Source organism: Perca fluviatilis, chromosome 5 (assembly GCF_010015445.1).
Source record: "Perca fluviatilis chromosome 5, GENO_Pfluv_1.0, whole genome shotgun sequence".
In the NCBI taxonomy this organism is placed as follows: Eukaryota; Metazoa; Chordata; class Actinopteri; order Perciformes; family Percidae; genus Perca; species Perca fluviatilis.
The window spans coordinates 25,007,066-25,021,818 of NC_053116.1; the positions used below are offsets into that span (position 1 = coordinate 25,007,066).

General features: G+C 37.7%; 1 protein-coding gene and 1 long non-coding RNA gene across 3 annotated transcripts; one reads left to right on the forward strand and one right to left on the reverse strand.

The window, feature by feature from the left end:
• Positions 1 to 1,212: 1,212 nt before the first annotated feature.
• Positions 1,213 to 13,782, reverse strand: si:ch211-112c15.8 (tumor necrosis factor receptor superfamily member 1A). 2 transcript variants are annotated; one of them, XM_039799792.1, is made up of 10 exons: positions 13,413 to 13,782; positions 11,597 to 11,654; positions 11,364 to 11,489; positions 10,858 to 10,995; positions 10,692 to 10,731; positions 9,042 to 9,202; positions 8,648 to 8,812; positions 7,955 to 7,992; positions 7,552 to 7,654; positions 1,213 to 2,949 (listed from the first exon to the last, which is right to left on the reverse strand). In XM_039799792.1, the coding sequence occupies exons 1-10, from the start codon at positions 13,425 to 13,427 to the stop codon at positions 2,564 to 2,566; spliced, it is 1,230 nt and encodes a 409-aa protein (XP_039655726.1). In that variant the 5' UTR covers positions 13,428 to 13,782; the 3' UTR covers positions 1,213 to 2,563. The 2 variants fall into 2 exon arrangements, with proteins under 2 accessions (XP_039655726.1, XP_039655725.1); XM_039799791.1 differs by having other exon boundaries at positions 11,597 to 11,693.
• On the forward strand, positions 2,924 to 8,333 carry LOC120558677. Its single transcript, XR_005639163.1, has 3 exons — positions 2,924 to 3,007; positions 3,511 to 3,546; positions 7,870 to 8,333. It is a non-coding gene; the product is annotated as an uncharacterized LOC120558677 (long non-coding RNA).
• Positions 13,783 to 14,753: the final 971 nt, after the last annotated feature.

Here is a 14,753-nt window from a genome sequence, read left to right on the forward strand (position 1 = left end):
GACCTTTTGAGTAAGGAAACAACTCACCGAGAGCATACGGTCGATGTCAGTTCATTTTCTGTAACTGAAGGTCCTGAGGACAGAAAACCTGGACCCCATTTTTGTAATTCAATAGCTCTCAGCTCAGAGTTGCCAGGGCAACACAGTCTGTCCGCTGATACAACAAAAGCTGCAGAGAAGTTTTTTTTAAAGTCTATGTCTATAACAGGTGGAAAGACAAGGTATTAAAAAAACCGACCGAAACTAGATTCGCATCACTGTAAAATCCTCCTGGCTCTCTTCTGTTGTCTGAGTGGGACACCGGGACTGTCCTGATGCGCGAGCTGTTGTTCTTGTGAGCACGGGTCCGGTTTCCAATGGAAACCACTAAACGCTCGTGCTCATAGGAAGACCGCAACCGCAGACTGACGGATGTGTAGAGACTGATCGAGACTGACTTGATGTTTCACAAAAGTTGGCGATAAAATCTGTTCCTTTACGTTAACTGAGACAGAAGTAGTGCTTCTAGGAATGGTAAAAGCGAGAAACAGTTGTGAAAGTTAGAAAAAGACGTGTGTTCATTATTTTCCCTTTAGATATTTTTACAAAGAGCAGAACATAGTCAAAATGTGCTAACTAAATGTCACTTTTCCTATCTATACAAATTGCGTGTAACGTTACAGTATATGCTCATTTCTATTAGGCTACTGCCGGGGTCAATGGCATGACCAATGCTTTTTTTTTTTAAATGGAAACTCGACATTTTCTCATGTGTATAATGGAGTGGCCCACATTATAGACGCCACAAATATGATTAGACATTTGTAAAGTCCTATTAAGTCAACATGGAGAAACAGGTGAAAAGTCTACCAAAATGCTGCATTCAAGTAGTAAAATGACTTAATTCCCACATCATAAAGCTTCTTGAAAGCATATTAACATCTACTATGCAAAAAAAAAGAAAAGTGAATGTGTGAACCTGCTGTCAGAATTCAGATGCTGTACGTCTGGATCCATCTCTGTATGGGATCAATGTTTTTTGTCCGTTGAGCATGGACAATGTAGGACAGCTGTTCTTTGTGCTTAAGCATAATTTGCAATTCATGAGATTGGTCTAATCCACCTCAAGAATAGAAGGTCCTCAAGCACCCTGACTACATTTTCTTTCTTTTGGGTCCTGTGCTCGAAACTGCACAACAGCTGCGGTTCAAATACTCAGCCAATACTCCCACCTTGTGGCCAGGAATTTTATTTATGACACACTGTATGATGACACTTTGACTAAGGTTCTTACAGTACCATGTTAACATACATTTGTACCACAGGTTACCCCAGTGAGGATACAATTCCTAACCCTTAGATTTGTATTAAAATATGTAACATGTAATAAAATGAAAAATAATAATTATAAAATATACACACATGTGTCTCAAGGTCCAAAGCCACAAACCACATACCTAGATTCCTATTAAAACATTAAATAATAAACTCCATTTACTGGAAAGTCCAAGTCTGTTACTGTCAGTAACTGAATTGACACATAAAAACTCTCAAAGTGAGATACCCTAACGCCACAACAGGAAACCATCAGTTTGGATGGAATATGTGTGGTGAGGAAAAACCCAGCCAACTGCACCTTGACACCATTTATTTGCAGGAAACTGAAATTCTGACGTTCTGTGGGGATTTCAATATTCCTCCCTTATGAGGGTGTGCTACAAGAGTGAGTGGCTGAGTTGTTACACCAGACTTTCATTCTCAAAAGAGATGAAGGCGATGTCAGACTCAAACATCATAGATGTACACTAAAATGTTCACACAGTTTAAATACTCAAACTGAAGAAGAGACTTTACTATGACTGGGTAAATGCTAAAAACTAAGCACAGATTTCTGGAGGAATGACTAAAACCATCTTCTTTAGAATGAAAACAAGGAAGTTTACTTATTCTTCCTTTTCACCTCTTTCTGCTAAATGCACACAGTCAAAGAGTTAGAAACATTTACATTTCACAATTCTGTTGTAAAACCACAGCCCTCAACTGTTGGCCTTTTGAGAGACGGCACATGAGAAGCTGGAGGTTAAGTGGTGTGTTTTGACAGTAAAGCTAATATAAGGGGATTTCCCTTAAAAAAAATCTCCAGCTAAATTACTAGAGTATCTGAGTGTTAATCAGCCATGATGCCCTTCTTAAAAATGCTACTGTTGTTGTTGTTGCATGCATTTGAGGAAGCCACTTCTCCAGTTCTGCAGCTTTGTTACATTCTGCATTTTAAGTGTAAATTTGGAGGTAAAATTAACCCAAAGCTCAACCTGATAAAGACTCAAGAAAGGAGACATTATACTGTACACTTATCTGGAGTGCTATACCTCAATTGTAGTTGGGCATATCAGGATCTCCACAGTGCTCTATAATGTAATTTAACTTTTAAGCTATAATATACATCTGCATTACTCAGTATGAGCCATTTATGACATGAATGCAATTTTCTGCAAGTAACATCCCTTCCAGGAACTGGCCTCCATGGTTGAAGCACTGATGTCTCTCATTGTATGATAGTGTGGTGCGTGTGTCCCCAGGTGCCTCAGGTGTCCTGCATTGCCCCATTGAAGCCATGATCGGTGTAACTTCTGCAGGCTGTGAAACCCTGCTTCAGTTCAGGCCTCCACTGCAGCTTTTCCATGCTTTCCTGCAGCAGCTGGGCACAGCCGGATAAATCCATGTAGTGCAAGGCCGAGAAGATATCATTCATGCTCGCAGAGGAGCGCTGGCTCCACAGCCTCAGCATCTGGTACTGCATCTCAATGGAGCCCAGACCCAAACCAGACTCCAGCTCCACTCGCTCCAGCTGCTGATCAGCAACCGAGAGCAGACGCAAGAACTCCTTCCACCTACGCAAGGGCACCTCCTTGATAATCGCGTAGAGGACAACGGCCGGCCAGTGCTCCGATTGCTCATTTTGTCGGACAGCTGGGGGGAGAGAAACACAGACAATCAGAGGACATCGAAAACTTTGCTGTGGAAAAAGGTCAGCTGCTAGAGTGTGCTATCTGTTTGTTGGCCAACTATAAACCCAACTGTAAACTAAAGGTCATCAAGATATAATAATTGTGCAGAAGCATTGTAGTTGACCATGTCAGGAGATTAGCCCTGCACTGACTACATTTATTATGAAACGGTTCAGGTGCTCTTAAAAAATAAGTTTGGTGATATTCTCTATTTTTCTTATTGTCAACAAATCCCATGGTAAGACCAAAACCAACAGCTCAACTTTTGCCAAAGCTTGATATAGCCTATTCCTCTGTGCCATAGAGCTCCATTGTTGTTGAAAAACATATTATAAAGCCACACTGTTGCACTGGGTTTCTTCATTAGTTGGCAATCAATTATTTATTAGTACCTCCTGTTTGAGTAACATTTCCTAAAAACTGCAATGTGCAGCTCTTTTAGAAAATTTCTTTCACTTTAAAACAATAAAACTATATATTAGTGAGAATTTTTTTTTTTTTTTAACATTTACATCTTCTGTAGGAACCAATGTGCTTGGATCAGAGTGCTAAAGACAAGGTAAGGAAGTCAGAAAGTATTGAGAGACAGACTAACACACATGTCAGGATTTAATGGGAAAATGAACACCGATTCACACAGGTGGAAAAAACAACCTACTGTATAACATCAATGTCAAGGCACTCAACACAATGATATAGAACAACACATTGCACAGGACAGTCAACACTTCGTATTAGGTAACTTGGATGCAGGTTTATTATGATGTGTCCACCTTAATAAAATGTCCTTACATACAGTAAAAGCAAAGCAGACAACCACTATAACCCAATTTATGAAAGGGAATAGAGAACATAATCCTCACCACAATGCCAACAGTACTATGAACGCAAGGGGGTTTTCAGCTCTGCCACAAATGCCAGACATTAAAACATGACATCATTAACACAGGAAATGCAGTTGTAAGGTCTTCCTAAAAGTAGAGTATGTTTTTAAACTGAACTTCAGAGGTTTTCCTGGTAACACAGGGCTGTATCAGGCAATTAGTGAATAATAAACTGCATTATCAAGACTGAAGCATTGATGTACTGTAATTTGCTTTAAATAAAGGAAACAAATTAAGTCTTATAGATTCTGAGAATGAGCAAATGAAGGGTATAAAGAAAAGCAGTGGAAAATCTATGTGGTTTTGTCAACCTTTCACACTCCATATTACTGTAAACAACATGTGTGGATGTTGATGATGAGTTAAAACATGATGTAAATAATTAACAGTTAAGTGACTGCACTCACTATCTGATCTGTCATTTCCCCTAACGTTGAATTGCTGACTGATGCGAAAAAGTGAGGGCGTCCTGTTTCCCAGTTTCCACCTCCACACTTTGGACCACATGACTGATCAATGATAGTGTGCTAAACCAGCAGAGATGAAAAGGCTAATGCTCTGAGTGTGAGAACACTGCAGCTGAAGATAGTGCACCATAATGTCTTTTTTTTTTTCATCACAGGGCATTTGGCATTAGTGGCATGATGACAATTGATGCTATATTTTAACATGAGCAAAGCTGAAGAAGCTGTGCGTGAGGTGACTCTGACTCTGACTTTTTTAAGATTATGTTATCGGACTCAAACCCGCAGCCGCTGTGAAGGTCTCAGCCTACAACCAATCTTGGCATACTTTAACAACAAATCTATACCCTGCAAGAGGCCTGATTCCCTGAGTCGGATATAGAGAGATTAAAGCTTGCAAAATGGTAGCAGAGGAAGTGTACAAAATGTGTGAGTTTACCATCTGGCGCATAGATTTTTGCAATAAATGAGCATAGTATGGAGCAAAATGCATTCATGATCAATAACATAAACATTTGTGGTAAGCATTATTAAATAGTGGACAGTAGACCATGGTAGATGGTAATTGCGAGAGAGTTTGTAGTTTAAATATAGTCCAATCAGCACAAATTGACATTTAGATCACCCATTATCAATACATTATCATACTTGGGAACACCGTGAAACAGAAGCTCTGAAATGTCATTGATATAAATGGACTGAGTTGGGATTACAACTGGAACTTTACCTTGAATGAGATAGGCAAGAACATCAAACAAACTAGAAATCCCAGCATCAACGTTAGCGCAGCATTATTTGTGTTTGAAGTATTTTAAAGTACTCTCTAACCATCACCTGTAAAGGAGTGAGAAGATTTGCTCAAGGACACTTTAGCAGAGTGGATGCTTGCATGCACGAAGACATGAGACATTAAAATGTATTAAACGAATGTATCTGATCTTTCTTAATTTTCCTGATATTGTTAATCAGCTTGTCCTCCATAAACCCATTCCACCTTTTGCCCTAGTTAAAGTGCCCATATTATGAAAAAATCACTTTTTCTGGGATTTGGGGTGTTCTTTTGTGTCTCTGGTGCTTCCACACACATACAAACTTTGAAAAAATCATCCATCCCTGTTTTGCTTTTATGAGATAAGTAATCAAAATCGGCTCGGACTGTACGTTACAGTCCGAAATGAGCGCTTAACCACAACCATTAGCTCGTAGCATGCTAACCGTTAGCATTAGCATGCTAACGCTAGCATGCTACGTTGTTTTCAATAGCAAAGCACTGCAACAACACACACAAGTTCACCATAATCCACAAAGAACTACCTTACATGTGCCCTCATTTAGAAGTCTCCCAGCTAATCCTGCCTTGTAACTAACCAAAGTTGGAGAAACAGGCTTTCTTTTACTGTCTCTAGAGTTAGCTAGCTGACATGATCTACATCTGAACTACTGAGCATGTGCGAGTGCAATCAAAGATAGTACAGAAGAAGAAGATGAAAAGAGGTCTCACTCTGTAGCTAAAACAGAAACCAGGTGAAAAGAGGATCTGCAGCAGTGAGAGAGAGCTGTGCAGTACAACAAAAACATGGTGTTTTTTGAAAATTAAACCATGTAAACCTATTCTGGTACAACCTTAAAATACAGTTATGAACCTGAAAATGAGCATAATATGGGCGCTTTAAGACTTTCAGTATTGACATACCCTTTGTATTACTTATTTATAAGCTAACATTCTCTCTGAGATCTTAGAGACAATTCATATATCACATTTCCTCCTAACCCTTCTAGCCCACCTCAAAAATGCAGTTTCATAAACACCCCTGAAGAAGTCTTGACTTGACTCTGTTTCAGACCAATTTCACAAATGTTTCTTTAAAGTTTGGGAGAAAGTAGTTTCTTACTTTCATGAGGCAAAATGTCTCTTTGATTATATGGGCCTGCTTTCACATTTCAGTAATGAAACTGCTCTGCTTATAAGGTGAGGGTTTCATTCAGCTTAATTCAGAATAGATCATAACACCTCCAAGCTTCCTTTAATACATGCTTGCTATCATGACTATTATGATGTAATAGGAGGATGTAAACATTTAGGTCTGAGTCCATGACTACACTAACATTTCTGGCATGGTATGTGGTCTAACATTAGCGACTGAAGCTGAGAACTTTTAATTGTTCTTCTTTGGGTCCAAAGACAACTATTTCTGTTTTATCTTTGTTTAACTGGAGGACATTTTGGCATATCCAATTACTGAATTGAATGCACTTATCCAGTGCTTGTATGGGAACAAAGTAATTTGGTAATATAGTTATATAAATGTGTGTCGCCTGCATGATTATGGCAAAAGGGCCCGAGAATGGAGCCTTGGGGAACCCCACGTCATGTTTTTATGCTCGGATATGAAATTACTGATCAACACAAAGTAGTCTCTGTTCTTCAAAGAGGATTCAAACCAGTTAAGCACTGTGCCAGAAAGTCCAACACAGTTTTCCAATCTGTCTAGTAATATGTAGTGGTCTACTGTATCAAATGCAGCACTGAGATCAAATATTACCAAAGCTTTCCACTGTCTGTGGATGCTTTTCAAGACCTTAACAAGAGCAGTCTCAGTGCTTTGGTGTGGTCGAAATCCTGACTGGAAAATATTAAAGCTATTTTAGGGCCAAGAGGGTGTTAACCTGTGGAAAAAACAGCCATTTTACATTATTTTACTTAAAAATGGGAGGTTTTATAGTATTGGTCATTAGTGAGTTTTCTAGATTATTCTTTCTTAAGAGTGGCAGTGTCCAGGGCCTATGGGAAATAGCCTGAGAGTAGAGATGTGCTGACTATTTCTGGAAGACCTGATGCCAGGCAGTAAAAGAATTTTTTTAAAAGCCTGTAGGTTGAATATCAAGGCAGCATGAGAAGGATTTTGGAGGCACCTCCTTCACTAGGAGAGGAACAATAATGTCAAACATTGCAATATATCATGTCCGGGTTGATTCAGTGGTAGAGCAGGTGCACATATACTGAGCTTTATGCCTCGACAGGGAGGTCCAGGGTTCAAATCTGACCTATGAGAATTTCCTGCATGTCTTCCCCCTCTCTCTCCCCTTTCTCACCTAGCTTTCCTCTCAAGCCCAAAAAATAATCTTTAAAAAAAACATTGCAATATATTGAACACATTCCAACCAAGTCCTTCACAGGCTGTGCATTGTAGCCAGGCATCAACTACTGAATGTTACCTTTGTGGTCTGATAGTAGAGAAGCGATGTGGGCTGGATGTTGTGGCGTGGCTGGACTCTGACTACAAGTCATCATGGGTGTTTCCTCAGATATGTTAAATGTCTTGGAAGGACAAACAAGAAAGAGGAAGTCAAAATCTTTGCTGCAACCACCTCTGTTAAATGTTAGAGTGATGAGTAAAATTCTTCAGCATTTGTAAAACACCTATAAATCTTGATAATTTATCACAGTTTAAGTTCAATTTGACTACAACTGCGTGGCTTTTCATCTTTGCTCTCCTTGACCTTTAACTGTTTTTTTGTGTGTTTTTTCACAAGGCTCTCTGACTGTCCACCTACAGCACTGCTACAATGTAGATCACAATCTCAACAAAACATGAAATGCATGAAACTGAGCACAAACCAGCGTGTTGGGGCTGCTGCCTTGATGACTGCTTTGTTCTGTTTGGAGGAAAGCAGATATTATCAGTAGGCTTCCTGCTTGAACATGTTCAGTTGAGAAAGCACATTTAATAAAACTCAGTTAAATTTCTGTAAAAAAGATTTTTTTTGTTTAATGAAATACTTTCTTTGGCAACAAAAGTCTAAACTTGCATTATATACACAAAATATAATTGTGTAAGCAATCATACATGAGAGTTGATCTTATTTTGTGTTGTGACACAGAACCTGCTCCGTATCTTCATACAAACTACACAAAACATTATATATTTGTTCACTGTGTGTGAATCTCTCCAGTGGATAATTACCAAAGCTCTAAGCACCAGTATGTAGCTACTTGTATTACTGTCATTGGTGAAAACAGTAACTAGCTACTTTTGCAAAAGTACCAATACTACAATGTAAAAACACTGTACTACAAGTAAAACCCCTGCATTTAAAATTATACACAATTATACACAAGTAAAAGCAGAAGTAATAACAGTAAAGTAGGTATGTAAGAAGCATTTGAATGTTGTATTTAGTTTCAACCTTTAACATTGGATAGTGAAGTGGAGGTACAAGTAAATTGCATAAAATTAAAGTAGTAAAGTAGTAAAGTAACTCAAAACTGTACTAGAGAAAATGTGCTTAGATACATTCCACTAGTGGTTACCATTGAATTTGGGCTGCTCAACAGGCAGCTTCAGATCTTTTTTCGCACTCCAGCAAAGACAATTTGGGTATCTGAATGGATTCCTGGCGAAGAGCAGCAGGAGCAAAAGGAACACCAGAAATGCCACCAGAAGTGCCACCAGAAACAGCCAGGGCATTTCGTTCACTGGTGTGGGCACAAAGATACACTCACATCATTCCACTAGGCATCAATTCTAATGTATACAGTAATTCTGTCTATAATTCACAGGATAAATTCAACAATATTCAACGCTGACCAGAATCAGCAAAATGGAAATCAATCAGGAAAATCAATATCAAGTATTTTTGGGCATATAAGTCATACAACTACAAAACTATGGTTACTCTCTAATTAGCACATATATTGCACTAACAGTTAAGTGGAACTGGGTCCATAGTAGGGTCCGATGTGTTGCTTGAAGCTGTGGTTGTAGTTGCAGCTGGAGATGCAGATGTGGTTGCAGATGTAGATAGATCTGTCGAATTTGGAAATGCACTTGTACATTCCATCTTGCATTCTGGGATGTCCAAACAACTGGGAAAAAAGGAGTGACTAATAAAGACAAAAGCCGAATTTGAAAACACATTTATCCATACATTTGAAGGTTAGGGATTTTTTGATCTTAAATCAATGGGCAGGTGCCTATATGAACATTGAAACAGGTTTTTCTTGTTGTATTCATTTATCTTGTTCACACTGGACATTAAACTACTCCATCCTGATGTGATTCCAATGTAAGTGATGGGGGGTTATCTTCAACAGTCTGAGTTGGTCAAATCAAGTGGATATCTTCAAAAGTTAGTCTTTTAGTATAAATTTCCCACATTGTGTTTGTCACTATTGAGCTGTGGAGGTATAGTAACAAAAATAGGGAGATTTGTGGACTGTGGATTAGTGCATTAGAAAGGGATCTTTTCAATGGCCAGTATGAACAGAAGTAATGATTACAGCTAAAACTGCTTTAACGTTCATATGGGCACCTGACCATTGTTTTAAGACAGACTTGAAAAATAATGAACCTATCTTTCAATGTGTTTTTTTTTTAAAGGCAAAACAGCAATCTTGTGTGCATAGTTGCAATCCTTTAGAAACACTACAAAAACGCCTTTATGTCGAGATGTTTAACATCCGCAGCCACACTGTTCAGCACAGGTAGGGCAGGGCCTCAGTAAAACCTTTTACAAGTTGGAAGTGAGAACAGGTTGTAAAACCACAGGAACTGAGTGTGAAAAACATCTGGAGATTTGCAGAAGTTCCATCACTCTGAAATTATGTCATACTTGATTTGACCACTGAGATACATTTTAGATGAAGACAAAAATGCTATTAAAATATAAAAAGTTTGTTTTTGTGTAGTCTATCAAAAAATGTCTTTAAATGTCTTGTTTTGTCCCCCCAACAGTCAAATACCCAAATAATAATAATAATAATACAAACATCATGAAGCTAATTATAATAATTGAGAAGCTTGAGTCAGCACATTTTTGCCTGATTAAACTACCGAAACAATCCATTATCAAAATTGTTATAGATCAATTTTCGGTCAATAGACTAATACATTAATCAACTAATTGGTTCAGCTTTAGTTGTAACCCCAGAGTGGTTTGTGTCAGGCTTGGTCAAGTAAACATCACAGAGAAGGCGATACACAGTATACCCACAAACAAACTCATTATCTGCATAATCCAAAATCCATCTGCTCCCATAATTAGATGAAAGAGAGAGACCCCTAAATAGAAATTGAAAAACATATAGGCTAAAAACATATTGAATCTACTACTATGCCAGACCATTTGCATGAAATACATATGCCATAAAATTTTCAAAAAAAAAAAGCCATATCATAGAAAGAATTACACAGAAAAAGGTAAATATAGCAACTAATAAAATTAGAAAGATAAAAAGCAAAAACCCTAGCTATCACTACAGTATGCAGATGGATTTCTTTTCTGATTTCTGCCTGCACTTTCCACTTTGTTACCAAAAGCAAAATCTAAACCTGTCATATTGTAAGACTTCCCACCTTTGGCAGGGCTGGCAGTTCCTTTTTTTGTCGGAAGGCTCTGTAAAAAAATTAGATTGTGAGAATTCAAAGAACAATATGTTTCCTTTTGAGAGTAAATCTATTATATTGAATAAGCCAGGATATGAATTAATATGGCAGTTGTGACTGCTTTGACTTCACTTACCTTTACAAGGTTCACAGGGGCATTTCTTGCAATTAATTCTAGTGTGGCCAGACTTTGGTGAGGAGTCGTAGTATCCCTCTTTACAGCGACATTCCACATTACTATTAAAGGAGCAGTTCTTTTTGATCTCCTCATAACCTGAAATTAAAAAATATAGTGTTTCTGTCTCAATCCACAGCATTAACACACATTCCTGACTAGGGGCCCACAGGAATGCTGTACAATAAACTCAGTGAAGCATGATTCGTAAATTTTAAAAAAAATTCTAAAATTTCTTGCTATTTTTTTTTTTTAAATGGCATGCCATAATTATAATGAATGTCATCGTGAAAAGAGGCAAATGTTAACTGCAACCAAAAGCATCATATTTTCATTTAATTAACCACAAAATATCAATTCAATTTATTATCTTGGTCAAGGGTAATTTAAAGAGCTAACACAATATTCCACAATCTGACAGCATGTGTTTCTATCACCCTATAATGGTATTTGAACAAGATACTTACTATTACATACGTCACACCTCAGGCAATTTAACCTTGTGTTTGCTACAGCTGTGTATGTGCCATCACCACATTTTGCACATATGACATTTGAAGCTGGATGAGCACAGTTGGCAACTTTATAATACCCTGAGAAGCAGTGGAGAAAAGGAGAAAAAGGGAAATGGTTCATATGTGATTACTCCACTATAACTGTACAGCACATAAATGCATACAGCTCCTTATGAACAACTTACCAGATGGGCACTCTTGATAACATGAATTCTCCTTTTGTCCTGTATCTTCAGTGTAACACTGTCCGGTGAAAAGCAAGGCAAGTATCAGTGGAAAAACCTGAAACAAAAGTCTAGGTTTCAGGTCTGTGTGGAGAAGAAGATGCTCACAAATCAACTGACTTGTTACACTACAGCTGCCATACAAGCTGTAGCGGAAACATTGCTCAATGTGCATCTTTTGTTTATTAATTTGAATGCACCTTTGATATCAGGTTATCAAATATGTATATTCAAATATTTTACATCCTTTCGATACATAAATGCATACTATCAGGGGACAATGAAAGAAAATAATGCAAAAGAGAGAAAAAAATTTGCAATTTTGAAAATAAAACAAACGTTTGCCGGATCTTATCAAGATTTCTGGTTAAGGCTTAAGTTGTCTGCTTTAGCTGTTTAAGTTTGAGATGAGATAGTGGTGCAGTTTGGTTGGTGATTGTTAACTCATTGAAGACCACCATGAATAATACAGATCAAGAACTGTGCCACATTCATTTTAAAGGGTATCAAAAATCTCCGTCCAAACAATATGGTAGTGGGTGCCCTGATCCTCATCTTAAACTCAGCCACTCCTAAAAAACGTTTTGCCAATTTGCTCCTGGTCAGATGGAGCCTAAGAGTATTCTAACGTGTAATAGATCCCATCTTCTCTTCACATTGTAGCTTAATGGGATCTAAGGAAGGAGACGCAGGGATTACCTTGAATAATATACTACACACTTTTGCGGTAGGTCAATTTTCAAACATTCTTCTGTCCAATTGTTCTGAGTGGGGCCTCAAGAGAAGTATTTCTCTCTAACCTGTAGGTATCGGAAGAAGTTAGACAGGGATATGCCAAACTCTGTCTGCGATTCTTTGGAATTAAACTATCCTATCTAAAGAGGTCCTTTACACAGGTCACACCTGTGAAAAAGCTGTTTACAGTAAAAATGAATCATAAACAGGCCCCAAATCTTAAGAGCCTCACAGACAACAGGGTTGTTGGTTAGAGGGCTCTTGCTCAGTGACAACAGGACGCATGATCAGAAGGCTCAGTGTAATAGGGTTGCAGAATTGTTCACCACCATTTTTAGCTAAATCTGCCAGCCAGCGACAAAAGAAGGATCTGTCTTTGGCTTTATTTAGGGTTATCTTAAAACCATTGTAAAAACACATCCTTATATCTTTTGGTCACAGACACACCTGAATATGTAAATCTTAGAGCTGGAATGATTAGATGATTAGTCGCTCGACAGAAAATTAATCAACAGCAACTATTTTTTACTATTTGCTGATTCTACAACCCAAACAACTAATTGAGATAATAATTATTAATAATTGGATTATTTGGATTAAACAATACCATAAATACTTGTTAGTGGCAATTTGAGCAAAATTATTGGTTAGACACAGAGAGCCCCATTTATTAAAAGTCCTTCCCCACTTCACTCATCCACATATAACTTCATGACTTCTCTCTTCAACAACCTTGGTTTTTGGCGATGTTGAGCCTGTTAATTCTTAAAAACTAAAACCACAACAGTGAGACTGTACATATATACTGTATATCTCTCTCATAGTGCTCAACATCTCCCTAAGAATAAGCAAATTATGTTTAAAATTTGAAACAATCCCTAACCAAACTTATATAGCAAATATTGAGACATAATGGGTTTGTTAGGTCACTTTGATGGTAACAGCAATACTGTGACAATTACTGCAACAATGAGAAAGCTAAATCATCCCTGAAACAACTGTGAAGGTGATCCAAATTAAACACCTGATTTGGATTACTTACCAAAACAAAGTCCATGTTGGAAAAGTATACCGTGAGGAAGTTAAACAACCAACTTTAGATGAGTGTTAGTTTCACTCTTTCAAAGTCATATGATCACACTATAGTAATCACCAGGCGAAGACACCACGAAATTCACAACTGACGACTTTAAGCCATCTGTAGATTTCCTCTTAAGATGAGTCAAATTAAATGTTAAAGGAAGCCTGCGTGATTGTGTTTGTGTGTGTGTGTGTGTGTGTGTTTGCATGTATGTGGGTCAGAGCTGTCAGTTCCTTAGAGTCTTCAGAAGTAGTGCAAGAAACAGGAAACACAGTGTCAGTGAGATCACGTATCCCACACACAGTAACACAACTATTGGTGGCAACGTCAATGAGTTCCTGCCAGATTGTTTCCTATAATTCCACTGTACCTCTGTGATAATAATGTGGTTCAGACACAAGAACTCGTGACTCTACATGAGAATAATTCATGAGCCGGATATAACGTTTGGATTTAGGTGGTGGTGTGGGTATAGGAGGCTGGGCACACTGGATGTATTACGCACATTAGTAATGCAACTCTATTTTCCTTCTCTTCATAAGGAAGACTGAAACCAAAGATACACATTTAGATGATACTGAAGACAGGTATCAGAGTGAGGATCAATCAAGTATGGTAAACTCAATCTAATGATCAGAGGGTTGAACTTTTATTTTTTAAATATACCAAAACAAACATTAAAGTCTAATTGACTGTAACACACATTAGAATTAGAGGATATTTTCTGCAGTAAACCTCCTGTGGGTAAGTGGTCACTGTACAAATCTCAGTCTTGGCCTATTATTTTAAATATAACATATAAGTGTAATATAAACAATAACATATGTAAGTTATATAGTGTACTTTTTTAACCTGAAAAAAACACAAAGCTGAATCCAGTTTCAATCAAATTTATACATTGTAGTCTCATTTTTTGACATACAAAAATCCTGTTTGTTTCATGGTTCTTACATTCAAACTGCACCTACATTATGTCAACAACTGGGAAGTAAAATAAAATAAGTATTTAGATTCAGATGTATTAACACGCAACACAACAAAGCTGGGGCACTTACAAAATGTAAAATACTGACAAAACGATGACGCAGGCCAGGAAGGAAGTGATCATCAATTACTTGAACACAAATGACCAAAACCTTCCTCAAGGAGGCACCAGTAGGCATTGATATGGTTATTTGGAGGTCTAGACGTAAAAGTTACAATTGAGATAAATGTGTTTCTAAAATATAACTATAATTTTAACACCGTTTCAATGACTAAATTACAGCTACACATTAAAATATTCCCGTTTTACAGTGGAAT